The sequence below is a fragment of the Pan paniscus genome, chromosome 3 (assembly GCF_029289425.2).
Source record: "Pan paniscus chromosome 3, NHGRI_mPanPan1-v2.0_pri, whole genome shotgun sequence".
Lineage (NCBI taxonomy): Eukaryota > Metazoa > Chordata > Mammalia > Primates > Hominidae > Pan > Pan paniscus.
Window position 1 is genome coordinate 126,701,793 of NC_073252.2, and position 26,230 is coordinate 126,728,022.

General features: G+C 33.8%; 1 protein-coding gene across 7 annotated transcripts in view; it reads right to left on the reverse strand.

Annotated features, from left to right (window-relative positions):
* The window catches only part of SCLT1 (sodium channel and clathrin linker 1), a 206,320-nt gene that overhangs the window by 57,725 nt on the left and 122,365 nt on the right, over positions 1–26,230 (reverse strand). For 4 of the 7 annotated variants that reach the window (XM_003823112.5, XM_034959139.3, XM_055111830.2 and 1 more), the window contains 7 exons: positions 23,130–23,221; positions 17,823–18,000; positions 15,250–15,348; positions 11,001–11,072; positions 6,725–6,799; positions 4,240–4,385; positions 1,245–1,437 (listed from right to left, as the gene is read on the reverse strand). In XM_003823112.5, the coding sequence (XP_003823160.1) occupies positions 1,245–1,437; positions 4,240–4,385; positions 6,725–6,799; positions 11,001–11,072; positions 15,250–15,348; positions 17,823–18,000; positions 23,130–23,221 (855 nt within the window). The remainder of the gene's footprint in view (positions 1–1,244; positions 1,438–4,239; positions 4,386–6,724; positions 6,800–11,000; positions 11,073–15,249; positions 15,349–17,822; positions 18,001–23,129; positions 23,222–26,230) is intronic. The other 3 variants (XM_057302157.2, XM_055111831.2, XM_063603903.1) reach the window with 2 other exon arrangements.

Sequence of the window (26,230 nt, forward strand, 5' to 3'; positions counted from 1 at the left end):
AAGAAGATTTTCTCCTAGAAACTATCATTTCACATTTCACATTTAGGTCTACAAAGCAGCTCCAACTAATTTGCATATATGCTGTGATATAGGAGTTAAGTTTTATTTTTAAAATATGGATCTGACTGATCTAGCACCATTTGTGAAGCCAGTTTTCCCCCCACTGAACTGCAATGGTGCCTTTGTTATAAATCAAGTGATTATGATAAATGAGTTTGTTTCTAGACTCAATTTTTTGCCATTGATCAAGTTGATTATTCTTATGTTGATAACACATTGTCTAAATTATTTTAGCTTTTTATCAAGTCTTGATATCTGGCGGTATGGGTCCTCTCCTTGTTCTTCAAAGAACTCCCATAGTCTAAAGCTCAAAGTACAAACTTCTTTTTAAATAAGATTCTCTTTTTCATTTCGGAGTTCAAGGTTTTACAAATAACTAGGGCATTTCATACCTGCAATAGGAGGCATTCAATAAATTTATGTTGACATGAATTAGGTTGGAATATGACTTCTTAGGAGTCCTTGCAGCAATAAAAACCAAAATAAAACAGTGACATGACCTCTTCATATTCTTACTATGAAATTGGAAGATGTAGATATTTATCATAAAAAGTTAGTGCCACTTTTTACAAAAGTCTCATGACATGGGGAAAGGTAAGCAAGATGTTGATGAAGATTGTGTTTCTTGAAAGTCCCTTAAAAAGAGGATCACCTTCCTATTACCAAACCATATAAGCATCAGAGGAGAAGGAAATAAGAGAGAAAAGAAAGGGAATTTGTTTTAGATGACATTTTTGCCTCTTGCCTTCTTCCTGCCATGGAATTTTCAGACTAGTTATGAATGGTTCTCAGAGCCTACTGCTTTAACATCCTCTATACAGTTAGTTTTAGAGAAGTTCAACTTTTCAAAGGCTACTACAGAGAGAGAAGAGAGGAAGGCAGTCTGTAAAGTTATCTAATCCATGGTTTTGCTAGTGCTGCTTAACTTGCTTTGGCAGGAATATCAATATATTTCGTGGTTGGAAAAGAATTTTTTTGTGTGTAGCAAAGGCAATCATTTTCAAGTATGCCTGCCAAGTTCTACAACACAGAAATGATTGGTTAACACTCTGAATTATGATTTAGTGCTATCTGATGAGAAGGCAAAAAAAAGGGGGCCTTAAAGATGTTTTGCTAGGTCTCTCTAAATATTCTCTATACTTTGATTTTCATAAGTACACATTTAACTCTAGTCTTGAAAATACCTTTACTTTGGCTTTTTTTTGAGCCTCCAGGGCAATCTTCCTTAAACTCTCAGTCTCTTTCCGTAACTGTTTATTTTCTTGCTGAAGTTTTAGCCTTTGTTCACTGACAAGCCCACAGTTCTCTCTCTCAGACTCCAATACATTTTGAAGTTTCTGAATCATTTCTTGGTAACGTGATATTTCTTCTGAGGAGCTGATTAAAAAACGAAACGAAAAGAATCCTTAAACTTAATGATCTATAGTAGAAGATAAAAGTCTGTCTACATTTTATCACATGGACTTTTGTTTGCTTTATTCTGAGCCATTTCTTTCCACTTTAGACTGAAACTATGTGGTTTCAAAATGTTATGTTATACCAGGCAAATACATTCAACTTAAATATATTCAAATTTTAACTAAGAACAGATGAATTGAACTGTTATCACTTATCTAGAAAATCAACGTGAGACTTCTTTCAAATTTGTACTAACATTAAGAACCACTGTGTATGGAGAACTTCAAGGGAATGAACTGAAGCAACAAAAAAAGGATGAAGCGGATAATAACCAAAACTCCTTTACTTAATCAATAAACTCCATGGACTAACACAATAGCTGACTATATTACTAAATTATAAAATCTACTTTTATATTTTTCCATTATATGTCTTAGAAATACTTTTTATAAACTTCTAGTTCTGTAAACTTCTTGTTTTATCATAGGTTAAACGGATTATATTTCCTGAACTGTCTCAACAATGGACCACTGATCACTGGGTGAGACAATCTCTATACATTAATGTTGCTTCAAATCAATATACTGCTGATTTTTATTCCTATCTTTTAAAACTTCCATCTTTTCAATAACAGATAAGCACTGTGAACATTCCCTGGTTAATAGGTTTCACAGGGAATTGTATGGAAATGCTACTAATATTGTGAAAGTTTAAGAAAACTACTAGTTAAAAGTATTTTGCAAGCAGAAAAATTCTTAAAATAAAGAAGCAACTTTGACCTGGTGGCAGTTTTATCACCATGAACCACTCCTTCTGTCCTATTTTGGCATTCTGACCTGCCCATATCTGCCAGTGCTTTGGGTGAACACAGTTAGTGACTGATTTTCTTTGATCTCTACCTCTGCCTTTCTAGATCTTTGCTTCCCCAGCAACTCCCACATTCTTGTAAATTGTTTCCTACATTAAATCCTTTATTCCCACAATACTCATAGTCTTTTTTCTGTCTAAACCTAGGCTGATAAAGTTCCTAATAAAATGACATATCTAGGGAATGATAATAAAAGGATGCTAACATCAGAAGATGCTGAGATCAGAAACAACCACAGATTGTAAGCCTCCTAATAGACGTCCACAATATCATCATCTATGAAGAATTCTTCCAAAAACAACAATAACAAAAAAAGAAAGCTAGACCAGATCAAGCCTCTGGGTCTAATTGCTAGTATATTTATGCTAGAGTAAATAGCATAAATATACAGGCATGTAGTGGAGGAAACTCTACATTACTAAGAACTCAGTTTTTAAAACAAATTATTTGCAACAACAACAAAAATACAGAAAAGGGGATTCCCAGAGATTAAAGGAGATGCAAGACTACAGCACTCCAAGCATTCCTGAAATTAGAAATGGACAAGAGAACTCGCACTCAAGAGAAACCCTTTAAATGAAGTGACTAAGAAAAAAATTCATCAAATATACTTTAAAGCACATATGAAAACTTAGGAGAAAAACTCTTTGTATGTGGAGAATGTGGGAAAGCCTTCATTAATTCCTCCTGTCTTGATGAACGCGTAAGAACTGATACTGAGGAGAAGAACTCTGCTTATAAAAAGAATACATGGGAGCCTTTAGTCATTTCTCATTTCCTTAATGAAAGAAAAGAACTCATATTGGAAAGAAGCCTGGTAAATCTAAAGAAGATGGGTTAATCCTTATCCTTCATTCAACCTTCAAAATTTATCCTGGAGAGAAGCTTTTTGAAAGTAAGGAACATGGGAAGGTCTTTTACCCAGTCCTCGCACCTTATTCTATGTTTACACCCTTTAGGAAATATGTGAGAGTTCACCCTGGATAATAGCTTTATGAATATAAGGAACATAAACAAGACTTCGATATCTCCTTTTACTGTACACACGCAAAATACTCATAATGCAGAGACACCATATGAATTAAAACAAATGCAGGAATGCTTTTATTCAATACTCCTCCCTTAAGAGACATATGGATATACACATTGGAGAGAAACCCCGTGAATGTATGGTATTGGGAAAAGCCTTCATGTGTGATACTTCTCTTAGTACATACAAGATTTATGCTGGAATAAACCAGCTCCTCCTGCAGGTTTGATCTGGAAGTAACCATATGAGCAGATTATCTGAAAAGGTTATTGAAAATTACACATATATTTATTAAACAAATTTGCAAGATCTCTTACTAAAAAAAAATCTTTATTAACTTAGGTATTAGTATTTAATTAAAAATATATTTTGAACACATATAGAGATTGTGATTTTAGGCAATTCAAATAAGAAAATTTTGCTATATTAGGTAATACCGTTGGGGTGGGGAGGTAGAAAAATAAAATGGATATGTCAAATTATGACTTTATCATTTTATAGATAATAAAATATACAAGATGGATCATTATAGAATATTCACTATAACAAGAAATACACTAAGTACAGGTAGTATAAAAGAATATAAGCAAGCTACTATAATAGCTGCACAATTGGTACAAAGACAACAATATTATAAACATCCTATTTAACTGCCAGAAAGGATACATTTAAAAGAAAATGGTATGCTACTGTTAAATCTTTTCTTCCTGCAGAAATTCGTTTTCAGAAATAATCTTGAATAAAATTATGTTTGGTCCTAATTGTTTTTTTCAACATAAGATATATTGTAAGTCCTACCAAAAAAAAGAAAAGGTAGCGAATCTGTCAAAAATTGTGTGAATTCTGAAGATGTTATCATAGAAAATCCAAAAGAAAAACTTACTCAGTTTCAAGTTGTTTTATTCTATTTTCTGCTCTCGTAAGTCTTAGCTGAAGATCATCTTTTGAACGCTCTGAAACCAGGAATCTTTGGTGCATTTCTTCCAGTTTTCTGTAATCACTCTCATTTCCTCTGCCTTCACGGTAAATCTGCAGAAAAGGCTTATTAGGTATATAATATTACAGAAGAAACTGTCTTAATAAACAGTTTAGAAACAGAAATCAATGGAAGAAATAAAAAGCCATGATTATGTGTTCATTTGTTCTGACTGTAACATATGAAACATATCAATAATTAAATCTGGTTCTGTCACATTTACAAAATAAAATGCTAAAAACTAATATATAAAATAATAATAGTTTTGAGACCAGCCTGGGCAACATAGCAAGACCCCGTCATCTAAAAAATGTATTAAAAAATTAGCTGGGCATGGTGGCTCACACTTGCCGTCCCAGCTATTAGGGAGGCTCAGGTAGGAGGATCCTTGAGCCCAGGAGATCGAGGCTGCAGTGAGCCATGATCATGTCCACTGTACTCCAGTCTGGATAATCGGGCAAGACCTTGTCTCTTAAAAAATAGAATTTATTTTTTTGGAATTATTCATGCTCATGGTAAACTATGCAATAATACAAAAATGTAAAGCAGCTGAAGTAAAAATAAATGTCAACTTAGAGATAACCACTGGTGATTCTTTGATGAGTACCGTTCAATACAATCCTCTTTTCCAATATTCAAAAATAAAGATACATGCCATGGTGCAATAACTAGAACTCTCTGCAAGTGACTCCAGAATCTCACTCTGGGTTACCTGGACAATGATCTAGCTAGGATGGGGCTTCCCCCTTCCTCGGCAGTGGTGGTTGTACCTAAGCTCAGCTTTCCATGCAATGGGGCTCCCTCTTACAGCACAAGGTCTGTAACATCCTAAGAGATCCAAGGTCTCCAGGTGTAAGCAGTTCATACGTTGAAGCAAATCCTGCACACAGCTACCCCCAAAATCTAGACTGCCTGGCCAAGTAACCTGTGTCTTCCCCACTGACAGGACTGCTTTGTCACTCTCTATAAAAACATGGAGTATCAGCACGTCAACATTCCACTACTGGAATACAGATCTAAGCTGCAGACCCAGCAGTACTTTGACCTTAGAACACTGGTCTGTGGAACAGTGGGAGAATAAGGCGCTGTGCTTTCTCTTTACCTGTTGTCTTTTGCCTTGTAAGTTTTACATTTCCCCAAAAGCCTTTTCCTTAACCTTTGCCATGTGATGTTAAAACATTCATCCCAAACCCTGATGTATAACAGGTGGCAATCTAAATGGAAACTGATACGCAGATGGAAACTCAGAAGGGACCTACCTTGCAGGAGAGTGGTAACCAAAAGTCCTATTTTGAACACATGTATTTTTTTTTCACAAATGGAATTGTACATTATGTTTTGCTTTGTGTATTACTCTTTTACTGATGTCATAATTTTTTATGTTCATAATAGATATAGAACATAATTTTTACGCTACATAGCTCTCCTTTGAAAATCAAACTCTGACTCTACCATTTACCACTTTTTAACAATGGGTAAGTTACTTAACCTCTCTATGAAAGTTCTTAGTGCAGCACCTAAAACACAGTAAGTGCTCAATCAAATTTGGCCTCCTTTTCTTTTCCCAAGGTACTTTACAAGAGCAGGATATTACTGCTAATAAAAAAGCATATGAAAGAGATGAATTTTAAACTATGGAGTTCTCCCTATAGTTTTTCTGAAATATCATGGGGGTAAATATTCTTCCTAAGTGTGAAATTAAAATCTGTACTTCTAAAAGGTAAAAATCACAGCAATGCTATAATTTTCTGGTTATATATACTTGTTTTATTTATAGATGGCCTAAGCACCATAAGAGCTAACATAAAACTCAAAAAGAAAGGAAAGACAAAGTGAAATTTCGTAGGGTGAGGTTTAAGCAAGAAATATAACTACTTCACAAAATTTATATCTTTAAGTACAAAGTTCAAAGAATACAGCCGCCCTTGGAAAAGAATTGTATCCAGGCAACATCAGTATTTAACTGTAGACTCTGAATATATTTAAGAAAAGTGTGAGGCTGAGGCGGGCGGATCACGAGGTCAGGAGATAGAGACCATCCTGGCTAACATGGTGAAACCCCATCTCTACTAAAAATACAAAAAAAGTAGCCAGGCATGGTGGCACGCGCCTCTATTCCCAGCTACTCAGGAGGCTGAGGCAGGAGACTTGCCTGAACCCGGGAGGTGGAGGTTGCAGTGAGCCGAGATCGTGCCACTGCAATCCAGCCTGGGTGACAGAGTGAGACTCCATTGCAAAAAAAAAAAAAAAAGAAAAGAAAAGAAAAGAAAAACTTACCAGGACAATATTAACAAATAAAGGAATTGCTAGTAGATGGCATGATGGAGGCAGACAGTAATGTTGCATATTTGCAGTTGGGTTTTAGGTAGTTATATTTCCTTTTTCTTTTTACCTTTTCTAGTTCTTCTTCCACTGCTTTTTTTTCCTTAATGACTCGTTCAATTTGGCCTTGTTTTTCAGCACACTCCTATAAATTCAAGTCATATTGTAAATATATACATTTGGTAACATCTTAAGAAAAGTGGGGAAAAATTATAATTTGTTCATAATGGGAATATCATAGTTATCAACACAAGTTTAAGGTTATATTGATTAAAAACAAAACAAAACTCAATATTTGAAGAGCAACCTAACCCAGGATTGCAGAAATTGCCTCCAGCAGTAGGATGCCAAGGAGTTCTAATTAAACAGACTGAGGTTGGGGGATCCCAGGGACAAAAAAATAAACAGAACCCCTTTCTCATACTATAGATTTTCTTTTCATATACTCTTATCAAGTATTTTGAAAAGGGAACATAGAACCAGATAGTGGCACAAAACCCTCAGGGATAACCTATGGCCTAAAAGATACGTGGGTGTATAAATTCTAAAAAAGTTAACTTTTTTCTTTACAAAATTTACAGCCAACAGAAATACTAAAAATATTTTATTAGCATGAACATAAAGTATTTCTGCTCAAAAGATTTTACTCTGTATTTAGCAAGCATATCAATTAGATAATAAAATTTAACATTTTTCTAATGCACCTAAAACAAAAAAATCATAATTATTAGTTCTTCACAATTATTTGTATTTATACGTTTATTCTGGAGAACGGGTAATGGGTATGGCTTGTTTTTTTTTTTTTTTTTCGTGAGACAGGTGCACATGTGTATGTTAATAGGACAGTAATCAGTGCAGGGGGAGGTCATCTCTGCCCCACCCTGTCTGCGACCCACTAAGGCTGGCCTCCACTGCAGAGTGCCCCTCATTCTGTGCATTTGCATTTCTGTCCCTTTTTTTTTATTATTATACTTTAAGTTTTAGGGTACATGTGCACAACGTGAAGGTTTGTTACATATGTATACGTGTGCCATGTTGGTGTGCTGCACCCATTAACTCGTCATTTAGCATTAGGTATATCTCCTAATGCTATCCTTCCCCCCTCCCCCCACCCCACAACAGTCCCTGGTGTGTGATGTTCCCCTTCCTGTGTCCATGTGTTCTCATTGTTCGATTCCCACCTATAAGTGAGAACATGCGGTGTTTGGTTTTTTGTCCTTGCGATAGTTTGCTGAGAATGATGGTTTCCAGCTTCATCCATGTCCCTACAAAGGACATGAACTCATCCTTTTTTATGGCTGTATAGTATTCCGTGGTGTATATGTGCCACATTTTGTTAATCCAGTCTATCATTGTTGGACATTTGGGTTGGTTCCAAGTCTTTGCTATTGTGAATAGTGGGGTATGGCTTTTTTTCCTCTTTTTTTTTTTTTTTTTCCCTAATTGTGAATCATGCTTTGGAGGAACCCACTTTGCTAACTGTACACTACATACTAATGATGTTCAATTATTTTATAGAAGAAGTGTATTTCAATATGTTTTTAAATTTTAAAGTAAGCTTCTTTTGTGACCCAAAATTAATCACCATTGATGATAATGAAGATCTTTAAACCTGTTACAAATCAGTTGACAAATTTAAATTTAATATCTTTTATTAAGATAGAACCCTGAGTGTATACAAAATGCAACATTAATATTCCACATATTCATATAGTAAGTTGCTTATCTAGGAGAGGGTAGTTTCAGTGCTAAATTTGGGATTTTACCTACATTCGTAACTCCTCCCATGTGATTTTTAATATATATGTTAATAACAAAGTCTGGCTCACACTTCTGGGGCTGGCAAGTGGTATATAGAGAAATGCATGTGTAAGTATGCTTCATATCCCTCTCCACCCAATCCACCATTTCACTGACAAATGATGATGGCCTAAAGAATATTTGGTTAACCTGGGGGTAAAAAAGGTAAAATGAGACAGCAAAGTTTAAGCCTTTAGAGAGAATTACCATACTAATTCTAGTAGAAATGCACTATAATACTAAAGCAAACATTAAAAATTACTATTACAAAGTTTTTAGAGATATTTGCTTATCACCACTGACATGCCTACCTTTGGGGGAAAATATGACAAAATAATAGATATTTTTTCAGGTACTCATGGAGTATTTCCAAAATAATACTCTATAAAAGAAGTCTCAATACATATTAAGAACCAACCATATAGACCATGATCTGTGCTGCCGACCTAACCAAATGAGAAATCAACAATAAAAGACAGTGTAAATCCTCATGTATTTAGAAACTAAAAAAAAGACTTCCAAAAAATTCATCCATCAAAGAAAAGATCATAATGAACATTTTATGTTACTTTTGTAAGTTTGAACATTTTATAATTAATTTTCTTATTTGATATAGATTAATAGCAATCTGCTACATGGCAGAATAAAACCTTGAATATTCTTAAGATAAACTGTACCTTACCAGAGAAAACAAAGGCTGTTAGGTACGTGTTGGTCTCCAAAGGGAGATATGTAGCTTGAAATATAATGGCTCCGGCTTTTTCTTAATCTATTAAATAATCTGCACACTCATCTAAAATACAAGTTTTTCTCCTTCCTGTGAGCATACCTTAATTTTGGATCAGCAAAAGTATGCATAACTTCCTTCCTGGACTTCATAGTGTAAATAAATAGTATAGATGGATAGTATATTATACTAATACTATTAGTCTAGATAGTAAAATTGTTAATAATAGAAAACAATAGCAAGCATCAGGTTATTATGCTTCAAACTGTAGCTTAGATTTTTTGAGAAAATCTGTCTTAAAGTAGCCAAATACGTTTTCCTTTGAACATATTTTTAACATAATACTTCAAACTTTTCAATTACACAGTATAGTTCTCCCCATAGAATCAACATGACTATGAGATGTTTCATATCTTTAGAAAAATCACTTAGCTATGAAGTAGAATTTTTTTACTATAAGAAACACTTTTTGCAATAAACTGAAGTTGTCATTCTTTTTACTCTAAAGTGAGTTTAATATAGCTCTGGTTGTTACACAGCTAACAACGATTTGAAAAATCCCTGGAAGTCTTAGCCAGTCCTTGTTCCCTTGAGAATATAGAAAGAATGAATATTCATGCCCTTGCAGAGTTTACCATCCATTAAATGATCTTGGACTGGGGTAGTACCCTTCTACTCCTCTTTTTCCACAAAGATATGAATCTCTTGATAGCTAATCAGCCCATGAAAGAAAACAAGCAAAATAACTGGGTGATAGAAAAGGAAGCAAAACTCTACAACAACAAAAAATTACATGTCACTAACTGGCCACATTGCATCTCACTAATTTTACTTGATGTTCCTACATTATTAAAATAAGTGACATTAAACAAACAAATACAAAATAAATATTCCTTGTTCTATTACATTTGGGACCAATACACAATGATTAAGATCCCGTCATGTGCTCTCCAAAGTTTGTAGAATGGCGAAAGAAAATGTGATCCCTCTTTCAGAGTGTTTAAATATACCATTCAGTTGATAAACATTTAAAAATATACTCCGCAAAACACTGTACTAGGCAAGCAACAGGGAAAATAAAGGAAGGCGTAAGACTCTACTATGTTGAGATGCTTACAATCTAATTGCCGAGATAAGATTTTCATGGAGAGAGACGGAGTGTGTATGCTCAACATACACCTAAAGCATGATAGTTATTACAAGATATGATTCATTGCTAAATTTTGTAACAGAGATAAAAAGTGATACAGGGAGTCAGAAAAGATGAAAGTTTGTGAAGTTATAAACATTTTCTCAATTCTTGAAAATTGTTATACTTTTATTCTCCTGTAAGCAAGGTTATTAAATTTCATTACATCAAATGTTCAAGTTAAACTTCTATTTCCAATCTCACCTCTAGCCACACAAGTATTCTTTTCCTCTCCCCTCTTGGCCTACTCATTCCTCAGTATTCATTTCTTTCAGGAAGCTTTCTGTATTTCTTCCTTCCCACTGTTATATATACTTTCTCTTTCTCCTTGGTTTCCCAGATAAACTCAGCATATGATAGGAGCTACAGCTAGCAATAGCATCCTGTGCATTCTCTGTCAAAGACAGGTAGTTACAGTAAAATGTGATAAATGCCATCTATCTTTCCTGCTAGAACATAAGCCACAAGGCTGCTGCAAACATGTCTATCTGGATTTTCACTTTTTTCTTAGCACCTAGCCAGGGCTTGGTTTAATAAGTATCTTTTGAATGAATGAATCCCCAATAGTATATATCTTGGCCTTTAAAATAAGTAATATTTGGAAGAAAATATCAGTATAGTCAAACATACCATTTGAAGGGCTGAAAGTTCTTCTGTTAATCGAGAAATTTGTATATTACATTGTTTTTTGGTGTTTGCAACCTGTAAATTAAGACATTTACTCATTATTTGGTTCTAGAATAAAAATGATTAATATCTGATAAAAACACTCAGGATAATAATTTTGATAAAAATAAAATTGTAACTTTTAGGACATAAAAGACAAATAAGCACATAATATATTAAAGAGCCAAGAATTTGCCATGAAAGTGGAAGGAGAGTGAATAGAATGGTATATCCAAAAGGACCGTGGTTGTCAAACATTTTGGTCATAGGATGCTTTTACCCACAATTAAAAAAAAGATCTTTTGCTTATAATGGGTTCTATGAAAATCTACCATATTAGAAATGAAAACAGAAAATTTAAAGACATTTACCTACTAATCTCTTAAAAAGTAATTTCTTACCGATTAACCTGAACAATATTTTTATAAGAAATAAGTATATTCTCCAAAACTAAAAATTTTTGAGAAGAGTAGCATTTTTAAAATACTTTTGCAAATTTCCTTAATGTCTGGCTGAATAGAAGCTGGATTCTGATATCTCCTTCTGTATCAACCTATTGTGTTGTCACATATCATACAGCCTCTGGAAAACAACACTGCACACATGTGAGAGAATGACTGAAAAAGGCAGATGATGTCTTAACTACAATTATAGAAGTAGGTGTGACCTTGTGGCCTCTCTGAACAATATTTTTGAGAACTGCTGCTATAAAGCAAGTCAAAATTTAATTAATAACTTCTAAGGTTTTGGGAGGCCGAGGTGGGCGGATCACGAGGTCAGGAGACCGAGACCATTCTGGCTAACACAGTGAAACTCCGTCTCTATAAAAAAAAAAAATACAAAAAATTAGCCGGGCATGGTGGCAGGCACCTGTAGTCCCAGCTACTCGGGAGGCTATAGCAGGAGAATGGCGTGAACCTGGGAGGCAGAGCTTGCAGTGAGCCGAGATCACGCCACTGCACTCCAGCCTGGGCAACAGAGCGAGACTCCATCTCAAAAAAAAACCAAAAAAACAAAAAAAAACTTTAAAGGTGCTTTTGACTCATAAACAGAATACTTTTTAAATAATACACACCACATCCCAGTATTAAATTACTTTTACATATGAAGATATTTAAATTAACATTTAATAACATTTAATAAATAACATTTAATAAAATTTAATTAACATTTAAATATCTTCAGAAAGAACACTATTAATGTGCACAGAGTATTTTGAAGAGTTAGTCACATCTCATCAGGATTTCTCTATGACAATAAATTTTTCTAATAACTATTCATGCTTTTTAAAAGGACTGTGAAGAATACCGATGCCAATAGTATATCATCAGTAAATTTTATGATCTAAAGGTCTTCAAGAATTTTCTAGTACAAGATGGACTATTTTGAAAATATGATGTAAACTTTGTTTAGAACATTTACAATATTGCCATGTACTTTATATGGTTAATTAATATGAGTGTTATCTTTTTGAAGACCTGCCAAGCATATTATTTCTGGGTCTATTTTAGTTTTTTTTTTTTTTTTTTTGAGACAGAGTCTCGCTCTGTTGCCCAGGGTGGAGTGCAGGGTCGTGATCTCAGCTCACGGCAAGCCCCACCTCCTGGGTTCACACCATTCTCCTGCCTCAGCCTCCAGCTGGGACTACAGGCACCTGCCACCACATCCAGCTAATTTTTTGTATTTTTAGTAGAGACGGGGTTTCACCATGTTAGCCAGGATGGTCTCAGTCTCCTGACCTCGTGATCTGCCCACCTCAGCCTCCCAAAGTGCTGGGATTACAGGCGTGAGCCACCGTGCCCGGCCAGCTCTTTTAAAGGTTATAATTTGATGTAGACTTTTCCTATGAATAATTATATTAAGAATCAATGTATTCTGTTTATGAAATCAGTAACAATAACAGATAGAATTTATTGAGGATTAATGGGTGTTAGGTACTATTCAGGGTGCTTTACATGTATTATCTCATTAATTCTCACAAAAATCCAATGAGGTTGTTATTACTTCCATTATAGATGAGGAAGACTGAGGCAGAGAAATTAAGTCATAAAGGTTCCTATAACATAAAAATTTTGGTTCTTATAAGCCTGTCATGTCTGTCGCTCTCTCACATAATTTCTAAAATGTGTTCTTTTTAGTATCTAGAAATGATACAGCTAACTTGAGGGTTTATGTCAATAAGAGGGTACATATTTTGAAATACATTTATAGTAATCCTGGCAAAGTCAGACCAATCAAACTACTCATGCCTTTTAAAAGGACTGTGTAGAACTATTGACACTGATGGTATATCATACATAAACTTCTAAGCTCCAAAGGTCATATGGAATTTCCTAGAGTTAGCATCTAATGAAACAAAATGTAAACCTTTGTCATGTGAGGAAACACACATTTCAGTGAGGTAGTTTACTGTGATTGGGGTTTTGAAGTCTGTAGAGGGACTAATATCCTTCTCTCATCCTAACCTCACTTTATATAAGCATTTTCCTCTATAATTTTATGAATAGTAAGGACATTTATAAACCAAATAGTAAGATAAACTATTAAGAAATAGGAAAATCCAATAATGGCACCAGCCATGATTTAAAATCAAAAGTGAACAATGTATATTTTTTACAAATTTATTTGAGAGATATCTAAGAAATAAAGTATTTTCATATTTTAAAGAAATAAGCCACGTCATATTTTTGTTCAATTTTATAGCCAGAACAGAAATATGTGACAATTTATTCATCATATTTACTTTAGTCAATAGGAAGAGATACATGTAAAGTTATTCTCAATTCAACAGGTTAATTCTACATATTTGAAGGACATGCCGTGAATAATTTGGGATTAAATGAAATTCACAGAACAATGCTAAAAATAGTGCTATCTCTGGGTATTAAACTTGTAATTTTAATTTTCTTTTATACATATTTTTCATTTATACATATTTTCTCATACATATTTTCCATTTCTTTTTACAATGAGTATATATCACTTTTAATAATAATTTTAAAAGTTTACTTAAAAAAATCAACTTGGCAACAGTGTGGAACTCAGAGGGGGCAAAGACGCAGCAAAATGCTTAGCACACAGGAAGTGCTCAATAAATACTTCCTGAGTGAATAGCTGTAATGGCAGGGAAAGGCTGGCTACAGGAAATCAACAGGAACACCTAAGGAAGGAACAATCTGGGACTGACTATGAGAGTAAGTTCAGTTTCAGACATGTTGAGTTTCAGATGCCTGGTAGGACTACATATTTGAATAGGGAAATAATTGGATTTTAGGAAGCATCTGTATTTTCCGTTTGCAAAACATTTGGAATGAATGAGATCACAATGCTTTTGAAAAATTCTACTTAGATTATTTAAAGCTTCATGCAAAAGATGACCTTCATCAACCTCAAAATCAATTTGAATTTATTTTAGGATAAGAAAATACAATTAGAGGAATGCTCATACCAAGAATACTTTAATAAAATATTTTTATCATTAAAAGTATAAAGTTTATTAATATTTATTTTAAAAATATGTCATCAAGAATATTTTAGGCTATAGTCCAATGTTACAGTACTCTCAACCTCACAAATAGGAAAGACAGAGCTCCTGCAGAAAGGATATAGAAGATGACAAATTAAAAAGCCCAGGGTTTACTTTGGACTCTGCCTTAAATTAAAAATTTTATCTTGGGAAACTATCTAATTTCAGTCATATAAGACAAAGTAATAGATTTTTTTCTTTACACCATGATTCTGTAAAAGTAATAGATTTCTAAGAAATACTTCTGCAGGAAGAAATGTTGTACAGTGGCTTTATGGAAATAAAAATTCTACCACTTAGTTGCTTGGGAGAAAGCAAACATTTTAACTTTATTTTTTCTAAACTGATGGAAGTTTTGAAAACCAGTTTAAATCTACAGTTCACCTAGGAGAGAAATAATATTGCCCACAAAAAATACAGATAAGGAAAAAAAAGGAACATCTTTATTTTATCCAGTGGAGGGCTATACAGTATATCCCACTATCCTACTGGAGATAATTTTAAAGGAAAGGAGCCTTTACTCAGTTCCTTTAGTTAGTTTTTAAACACTTATGTTAATAATTTCATATGGAGTCTTTATAACTATGTAGGCAAGTATTTTAATTTTAATTTACAAATATTTAGGTAGAATTTAGTCTTTAGTTGTGACTTAAATTCTGAATTTTAAATATAATTAAAAATCCTTACTTCTTTCTTGGTTCTTATGGTAGCATCTTGTACAAACCGAGAAACTGTCTCTTTCATTTTCTCTATGTCTTCTTCTTTTTGCTTCTCCTCAAGTAGAGCCTTCAGAAAATAATCATTTCATGTTATAGATAACATTATTATTAGTAAAGATAATAACAGGTGAAAACCTATCCACTAGTCACTTCCTTATTCAAAACTTCTGGGACATCTCTACTTGAATATCATGTTGAAATCACGAATGATATTTATTTTCCCTAACCTCCTCACCTGCCCTTGTCCTAACTAAAGACACTTTCTCTATGGTATTTATTTCAGCCAGTGTTTCTAACACCCTTCTAATCTCTACAGCCAGAAATCTTAAAACCATTTTTGAATTTTCCATTTTTTCAAGTCCCTATATAAAGTAAATAATCAAATCTAGGTATCGTATCCTTATAAGAATCTCTTGAATTTCTCTCTCTTTCCATTATTTAGTATTATTCAAATTATGTCACTCATTAACTCATAATTTGATCATTGCAGACACTACTTGTTTTGTCTCTTTGATATGTTTCTATAATTCCAATCATTTCCATCTTCCACCAAATAAATATTGCCATAATCCTAGCTCTGCTGTCAGTCACAGTCCATTTCCTTGCTTCTCTGAGAAGCAAAACTCTGTAACTTGTTCATCTCCAAGACTTTTCCTCTCAATCTCTTTTATACTCCCTTGAATCAGGCTTTCACCACCATGATCTCCATATTGATTATCTATAAGTAAATTTTCAGTACTTCTTTACCAGCAGCACTTGAAATATTTACTTTCCTCTCCTTGTTGTACTTTCTGCATGTGATTTTCAGCACATCACACACAGTACCGGTTTTCCTCCTATCTCACTGATCATTCCTCTTCAGTCTACATTGCTGATTCTTCCTCATCTCCTGAACCTCTTAATACTGGACTACCCAAGGTTCACTTCTTGTCCCCCTCTCTATCTGTCCTTCTCTTAGTGGTCTAATCAAATCTCACAGTTTTAAATATCATTTATATGCTGACAATCCCCATATTTACATCTCTAACACAAACCTTTTTCTGGGCTTGGAACTTCTTCAATTAGGCCAAATTGAATCCATTTTAAATCAACACGTAAATGGCCCTGTGTTCTGTTCCCACCATCTTCCAAAGGTACCATACACATTTTTACCTCTGTTTTTGTAAAAATTGTTTTTTACGATAAAATTCCTCCACCTTAAACAAGTAAGCTAATGAGAAGTAACAGCTGTTCTTATAAAATAACCTTGAGGGGGAGAAGGGGAACTATGCTAGGCTGTACTTTCTGCCTTGTTTGTATTATCGGCTGGGAGAACCTTTGACTTTGAACAAGCAACTGAAGATGGGAACCCTCTAGCAATTAAGCAATGAGTCAAAGAGCAGCTTAATAGTGTAACCATAGACAGCCTCTGTGAGGGTCTGTTGACTTAAGATTTGAGTGAGAAGATTTGGGAGGAGGATGGGCAATGAGTGTTCCTACTATTTTCTCTGTCCACTGTGCTCTACATAAGATGTTTATTTTTAATGGCTTGGTATAAGAGTGCTCATACAAGTAGGCTTCAGAGGGTAGAGATAAAAATTTTTTCTTGACCTTAATTTTTCCAGCTGATTTAGGTATTCGACACAATTCCCAAGCATATTATGTCTATTGTGTTCCTCTTAACCATTCTAAAAGACAGTATTCAGATCACAGATGAAAATATTAGTTGAAAGGCATGATAAACACCTTAGCATCCCCACAGTTAGGATTTAGATAATTAATTCTTTTTTTATTTATGAGCTTCTCAATATCCAACTTACACTATATTCTGTTTTAGAGCTCTCTTGAAAAATCCTCTGTAAAAAGGGAAATAAAATAAAACAAAGCATTTCCTTTGTACCCGTATTCTGCATATACTAGGCATTCGATGAATGTTGGTAAATAAATTAATGATTTAATGAACTCTACATAAGGGAGGCCGCAAAATAAACATTAAAACATTTGTTTTGTGACTTCAATAAACTTAAATGTATCATTCATAGGGAAGCAGTATATGACAAGGAACACTGTATTTGACAGCACAGGAATCACAATTGTTAGAGAATTAAAAAAGAACAGTGACATGAAGCCTTCAGTAAATAAATCTTTAAAGCTAATTAAGCTTCCGCTTTAATAAAGTAATTGAGTATATGATGAAGGGGAATAGAGACGGGTAAGATTTATCAGATTCAACTGAATAAAATATAGGGTATACTGAAGTAAAGCACTGTTAACAGTTTTTTTTTTTTAAGTATGAGACTACAGGGGATGAAGATTAGTTACGCAGCATCTGGGAGAATAAGAAAGTCTGATATTTATACATTATTTTAGAAAAGAGTTGACGTTTTATCATATGATGATATCTGGTTTTACCATCCAAGAATATGGATGATTACTAATGAAAAGAGTAGCAATTTCATTTTCATGTATTTATTCAACAGCCATTGAATCCCTTACTGTGAGGTCACATGGGAGAATAGTCAACATTTTATTATATCTAAACATATTTACTAGCTTTCTTACCTGACTTTTTTGAAGGTTAGCTTCTTCTAAGAGTTGCATGCTATTTCTGGCTCTTACAATAGCCTCATATCTCTCATTTTCTAATTCATTGCACTTTGCTTGTAGCTCTCTGGTCTGTTTTTCCAGATGTGTATTTTCGGTTCTTAATTGGTTGGCTTCTTGGATTGTCACACATAATCTAGAAATCAATAATTACACTGGGAAAGTTAAACTTTTTTAAAGGGAAGGAGGGAGATTTGCTGAGCATCTACTACAGGACAGGTATTATGCCAGTAACTTTCACATGTATTAATATTTTCTCATTTGATACTCATTACCCTTCTATAAAGTAGGTTTTACTACCTCCATATCTTCATTTTAAAGAACAACAAACATACCCAGAGAGGTTAGGCATTTGATTAAGATCATAGGGCTAATGAGCAGTGGGGCTGAGACTAAGCCTGGATTTTCTGATCCTAATTATGTTATACTTGTTATGGTATCACACGGTATTATATAGTTACATGACAATGATATAAAGCAAACCCTTAAGAAATGAGTTGTTCTTTACATTTATATGGTCTTTTCTCTTTTCTCCCCTTTCATACTCTCTACCCAGACAAGCTATGTTAACTTACTAATGTATATCTTAAAATAATTTTCTCAATATTCATATGATCATATGTACATATATATATATATACTCATACTCATATACACATAAATATACACACATATTATACATACAGGTAACCACAGGAGCTTTTTAACTTTTGTTATAACAATAAAAATCATAGTATACACCCTTTTCTGTACTTGCTTTTCTCATCTAATAATATAGAAATCTCATCAAGTTAGAAAGGCTCCTTCCTTTCCTAGTCTAATGAATGTAACCTCATTTCACTGTTAATCTGTATTTCTCTATTAGAAAGTTTAGGCATATTTTCCTCCTTTTGTAAGCCATATGGATTTTGTTCTTTGAATTTCTTCTAATCTTCTTTGCATATTTTCTTCCGATGGGTTGTTTACTTTGCTCTTCCCTTTATAAGAACTCTAAATTATAAATATTAACCCTTAGTCTGTCCTTTATGCTGCAAATATTTTTTTTCCAAATCTACTTTTTTGTTGTTGTTGCCTATTGACTCTATTTAGGGAATCTTCGCCACACTAAAAATTTAATACAGCTAAATTTGACTATTTTTTTTCAACTTTTGCGATTTCAGTTTTTATAAAGATGGTCTCCTTCATCCATAGATTGTCAGTGTAATCTCTTAGATTTTCTCCAAATATTTCCATGACTTTAATTTTTACCCCTAAATTTTTAATCCTGACTCATTTGAATTTACTCCTGAATATGATGTAAGAGAAGAGTCCAATTTAAGTTCCAGACTAATGGCCAGTTGTATGAATACCATTAGTAACTAATGAATTTAAATACTCCTATTATCACCCCCAAAATATGCAAATATCATATATGCAAATATCATAATTTACTAGTAGAGTATGTTGCATTGATCTACTTATTTATTACATGCTCAACTCATTTTAATTTGATTATTGTGGCTTTATAACATGTTTGGTAAGATATATTTTATAATTTTCTTTGTTATTTGTTATTTTCAGACATTTCTTTTTTTTTTAAATAGTAGAAGCAGCAGCCTTCTCTGTTCTCCCCACTAACCACATCAAAACCCTCCTCCTGTCAGTCAAGTGGTTTATTTTCTCATGTGTTTGGTAATTTTTGATTAAGTTCTTATCTGTCTAAACTTAATCTGTAGGAATCCTGAGGGGTCTGTGTTCAAAAGTATTTCCCCCAAAGGTTTACTGTTGCTTCTTCCATGCACCAGGACTCCCTACCAATCTGTTGCCACTTTAGTTTTTGGGGCTGAGGTTTCCAAATCAACAAATAGTATAATATTAAACAACAGGCTCATATGAGGGCAGAGTTATGGTTACATATTCTCAGAGAAGACTGCAATGATTGTTATGATTTCTATTTTCCATTTGGCTACATGGTGGAAATAGTTTTATTTGTTGGCTATCGTTGTTAAGAGGCAGGATTTTTTTCTATTTTAGTCTTTTAATGAGAGTGTAGTTCCTTCAGGGGTTCCAGCCTGCCTAAGGACATTTACCTTCTTGCAATATTATACAGATCCAGCCCTGACTTCCTTGGCAGGGAAGTCATTTATTTATCATTCTTGTTTTAGCTTCCTGTTTTTGTTTTTGTTTGTACACTTGAGAATACCCAACTATATAAGTTGAGCATTTAAATGTAATTAAACAGTTCATGCTATAAAGTTTTTATGCTATTAGCATTCTAACATGTAAGTTAAAGAAACAACTTTGAAAACAAATCATGTTGTAATTGATCAAGATGCTTACATTAAGAGGGTTTTTTTCAGAATATTTAGTCTGACATATTATGTGAATGGAATAGTCTGCACAATCATTATTAATCATTACTTCGTTTTCCTCCATTTCTAACCTGTGTTACAGAATTGTTGGTCCACTCAAATATCTGCCTCAAATCTTAAGAATAGACGTTAATTGTATATTATGTCTACTGTATCTGGCTTTTGTTCTTCCTTTATACTGATAATATTAGACTTTACCTGAGCCAAGAAAACAGGGATGGCTAAGAAATCCTCCCACCTTTTTTCTCTAAACCCCCTGTAGCATTTTGTGTTTCAGAATAGAGCTAACAGCATAAAACAACCCTGCTCTCGCATATTCCAAGATAAGACCCACCTCCATCCCTTCTCATGACTCCCCTAAGACTCATACACAACTTGTTTACCCACCTATGTAAAACCTCAGACCCCTTCCTTTTCTTTGAAACATTCCTCATTAATGAGCATTCTCCCTACTGCAATAGCCTGAATAAAATAATCTTCTGAATTATCTGGTACATTTGGTCTTTCACAGTACTAAAGACTCACCCAACTAAATCTTGAAGAAAAACAATTGTATCTAAATTCTGTTTTTCAATCACTTTCATATTACTTTTCTCAAGCTCTCATATACATATATCCTATGGTAACTTAGCTTTTAAAATGTCTTCAGTCTAGGAAGTGAATATTTGCTGAATAAAGGCGAAAAAAATGATTTGGATTCTGATTAAGTAATGAATGATATATAAATCTGGGTGCATTCTTTACTAAATATGGATGAAATCTCAAATATCAATTCAGGTGGATAGTGGCAGCCAATCAAGAGTCAATTATATTATTGAATAATTTTCTTTCCCTAACAATTTAAGCATATGAGTAATGAAGGTCAGAAGGTAGTGGGGGTGATTATACAAGTAAGTGATGCCTTTCAGTCAGACTTCATTTAAGTTTTTACTTATTTTTTAAAAACCCTATTTTTAATAGTAGTATCCATTGGTGAATTTTCCCTACTGATGATAATCCTTTGTATTTGTTTAAATAGGTATAAATGTTGTTTAAGGACTTTTCTCTGTCATCTACGGAGATAATCAGATATCACCAGATACTGGCCACTCCTAGAATTCCAGAACCTAAAACACTGGCTGGTACAACAGTAGGTGCTCAACACACATTGAAAACATGATGCTTCACCTGTGAATACGAAAGTCCCTCTTAGGAGGGAGTCTTACAGACTTTTCTTCTAACAATGTATGGAAAATCATACCTAGTCATACTGGGGCATATCTCAACTATCTCTTAGACCTTTTTCTACTACTCCTGTTCAATAGGCATAAAAATAGAAGTTTCAAGTATGCTGCATATGTCTGCTTTATACTGCCCAAAATTACCACAAACAAACATACAAAAATTATTAAAACTTCATTTCACTTCTTTTCTTCTCAAATCTAATTATTATTGATTCCTTCAAGGATCATACTTGTTTTCCTCTACCTATATTAGTTATTCTAAATATTAGTACACAAAAGGCATTGTTGATGTGGGAGGGGCAGGCATATATTTATTGTCACTTTTATTATAGTCATTGTGTCAAATGAAAAGATTTTACTAAACAGATAAATTATTCATTTATAGCAAAATAAAATCATCAAAGCACTTGGAAAATGTCATCTTTTCAAGATGACTTTTAGCATCTGGTTAAAAATTACTTCTTAGCTTTAGAAAAAGACAAATATATATTCTCCCTACCTAAAATAAAGTCCACAATCTAATATGAAGTCATGTGGCTCAGCTTGTACAAAGAAAAAAAGATTTTTAAAAAAGTACTGCATGGACCATTCTGATATACAAGTGTCCTATACTCAACAGTTTGCAACTATGATGGTATTGGCATTTGAAATGTGTAGGGACATTTGGTAGTTACAATGCTAAGAGATGCGACTAGAATTTAGTATTTGGTGCCAGGGATGCTAAACATCCTGTAGTTATTGGCACAGTCTCAAACAACTAAGAATTGTCTCACTCAAAAAGCCAATACTCCTGTTGAAAAACATGACACCAACTGATGATGGCTATCAGGGCAGAGATGAGTGATGGGTAAAGATATCCGAAGGGCCATTGCAAATTAGAATTCCCAAGAACACAAGGGAGAACAGTACTGGGGAGCAGGATGCACTAGCACCTTGCCTTCTGGAGGACCAAAAGAATTGATGATCAAGCTTCAGCTTGCAAGATTTTTCTGACATATTACGCCCAAGATGCAAAAAGAATCTACATTTAGCTCTTGAAGCTAATCCTTTTTGTAGGATTTATGGTTCATGATTCCTAAAAAATAGTTTTTAAAAATAACATTCCTCTCCTTTCTTTGCCTTCCATTTTGATGGTTTATTTCTACTGTAACTGTATTATTTGCAGAAGTACAGAATTATAGAGGGGTTGAGGTAATATCAAATTTCCTCTTAACTATGATTTAAAAATTTTAACCACTCTTTAGAAGAAAGAAAGATTTTAGGTTACTGAGGGTCAACTATGTTCACACCAAACTCTGCAGGATGACCTGAGGAGAAATGAAAATAAAGGTGTGCTTTGTGCTCTGCAGTACTGATACAAAAGCATGATATCAAGGGTTTTATTTGTTTCCTAAAAAGTACTGGACTAAATTTGGTACAATTATTCTCATTCAAAATTAAGTTAATGTACTTAGTAAAGGTTCTAAAATCATATTAAACAAATTATCTTTGAATATATATTCAAAGTATAGCAATCTGTTGAATATAGTTTTTAATAAACAATGTCGATTAAATCAGATTTTACACCTATGATTATAGTTCTGATTTGGAGTTTATAAAATATTTATTCTAGTAAATATCACACACTGAAACTCTATTGTAAAATATCTTTTAAAGCATATCAACAAAGCTAGGTGCATTTAACAATTTACCTTATTTCTAATTGTTTTATACTAGACTGTAACTGCTGTAAACGCCTATCTGATGCTTCCTCTCTTCCATGGGCAGACACCACATCCTTCTCCTAGAAAATAAAGAAACTAGAAGCTTACTTTGAGTATGTGAAAATTCAATACACCATTATACAGCATAAAGAAAACAGCTCATGCTATAAAGTTATTATGCTATTAGCATTCTAACACGTACGTTAAAAGAAACAATATGACTTTGGAAACAAATCATGTGTATAATAAAAAGGAGGGGAGAACTTCATCATCAATCCTGTGTTAATAAAAAATACTCCAAACAGTTACTGCACATAGATTTCTACCAATATTTCAAACTATTTCTATAGTACAAGTCTAACAAAACGAGAGGGATTTCTATGCAGATAATGTGCCTTTAGAATATGCTCTCTTAACTATATTATTCTATGTCTCATTAACTATCAAGGTAATCACAGGGTCTTTCTTCTTTGACATAGTGATGATTTGACCTATATTAATAAATTTTATTTGTATCAACTTTCTAAGGAAATTTCTTGTTCATCTTTTCTTGCTTCATGTGTTAACAAATATTTTTTATGATGCCATAACTTTTTTTTTTTTTTTTTTTTTTTTAGAGTCTTGTTATGTTACCTGGCTGCACTCAAACTCCTTGGATCAAGTGATCCTCCTGTCTCAGCCTCTCGAGTAGCTGGGACTATAGATGCACACCACCATGCCCAGCCTAAGAATGTCATTTTAATTCCTCTATTGCTTTTAGCTATATCTGTTTGAACTATTTTTTAGTGGTTGCTGTAGAGATTACAATATGCATCTTGAACTTACCCAATTTATTCAGAGTTAATATTTAGATAATAGTTCAGAGAAAACACTGAAACCTTGCAACAGTGTATATCCATGTACGATCCCAGTCCTGAGTGCCATTGTTGTCATATATTACATCTGCACACTTTACAAACCCATCAAATACGGTGTTGTTAGTTCTGCTATAAGCAGCCATCTTTTAAAGATATTAAGAGAAAAGTATGTACACATGTTATTTCATATTTGCCATTTCTGTTGCTTTTAGTTTCTTCTTGTATCTGAGTTGCCATTTGGTGTCATTTCCATTTAGCCTAAAGAACTTCCTTCAGAATTTTTTGAATGCAGGTCTGCTGGGGACAAACTCTCTCATTTTTGGTTTATTTGAAAATGCCTGTATTTTGCCTTCATTTTTGAAGTATAACTTCACTGAATATAGAATTCTTAGTATTTTTTTTCTTCAGCATTTGAAATATATTATTCTAATACTTTGTTTCCACAGGTTTTTTTTTTTTCCTCCCTTCCAGCCTTTATTTTTGATTCAGGGGGTACATGGGCAGGTTTGCTACATGGGTAAATTGTGTATCGGGGGTTTGGTATACCGATTATTTTGCCACCTAGGTAATGAGCATAGTACCTGATAGGTAGTTTTTCAATACTCACCCTCCTCCCATCCCCTACCCTCCAGTAGGGCCAGTGTGTATCGTTCCCTTTAGTGTCCATTTGTACTCAATGATTAGCTCCCACTTGTAAGTGAGGACATGCAGTATTTGGTTTTCCGTTCCTGAGTTAATTTGCTTAGGATAATGGCCTCCAACTGCATCCATATTGCTGCAAAGGACATGATTTCATTCTTTTTATGGCTGTGTAGTATTCCATGGTGTACACGTACCACATTTTCTTTATCCAGTCTGCTGCTGATGGGCATCTAGGTTGATCCTATCTCCTTGTTATTGTGAATAGTGCTGTGATGAACATACATGGACATGTGTCTTGATAGCAGAATGATTTATACTACTTCGTTATATACCCAGTAATGGGATTGCTCAGTTGAATGGCACTTCTGTTTTGAGTTCTTTGAGAAATCTCCAAACCTCTTTCCACAGTGGCTGAACTAGTTTCCATTCCCACCAGCAGTGGATAAACATTCCCTTTTCTCAGCAATATTGCCGGCATCTGTAATTTTTTGACTTTGTAATGATAGCCATTCTGACAGGTGTGAGATGGTATCTCATTGCGATTTTGATTTGCATTTTTCTAACTCATAGTGTTGAGCATTTTTTCATTTGCTTGTTGGCCACATGTATATCTTCTTTTGAAAAGTGTCTGTTTATGTCCGCTGTCTACTTTTTAATGTTTTTCTCTTGTAAATTTGTTTAAGTTCTTTATTGATGCTGGATATTACACCTTTGTCAGATGCACAGTTTGCAAATATTTTTTCCCATTCTGTAGGTTGTCTGTTTACTCTGTTGATAGTTTCCTTTGGTATGCAGAAGCTCTTTAGTTTAATTAGGTCCCATTTGTCAATTTTTGCTTTTTGTTGGAATTGCTTTTGGAGTCTTTGATATAAAATCTTTGCCAGGGCCTATATCCAGAAGTGTTTCCACAGTTTCTTGATGAGAACTTAGCCATTAATCTTATCATTGCCTCTCTGTTCAGGTCATTTTTCTATTGCTACTTTCAGGTATTCTCTTCATAATTGGCTGTCAGTATCATTGTGATGTATCTCAAAGTGATTTTGTTTACTCATTGAGATTCTTAAATTTTAATGTTTTCCACCAAATTTAGGAAGTTTTCAGCCATTATTTCTTTAATTTTTTTCTGCTCCCATCCCCCTCCCTTTGGCAGTTCCAATTACACTTATGTTGCATTGCTTCACATTGTTCTACAGATTTCTGAGCTCTTGTTCATTTTTCTTCAATCTTTTAAACTCTCTGTTCTTTGGACAGGGAAATTTCTATTGATCTGACTTCAAGTTCATTGATTATTTCTTCTGTCTTTCCCAATCTATTTTTGAGTCCATCTAGTGAAATTTTTATTTCAGTTGCTGAACTTTAAAGCTCTAGAGTTCTTTTTCAAAAATTGTGTTCCAGTTCTCATTTAAAATTATCTATCTCTTCCTAGAGACTTTAATTTAAAAACAGATTTTAATTCCTTGAACATATATAATAGCTGACTTGAAGTCTCTGTCTGCTAAATCTAACAGATAGATCCATTTAAAGTCAGTTTCTAATGGCTTCCTCCCTCAGCACCTCCCCCACAAGTATAGGTCATACTTTTCTGTCTAG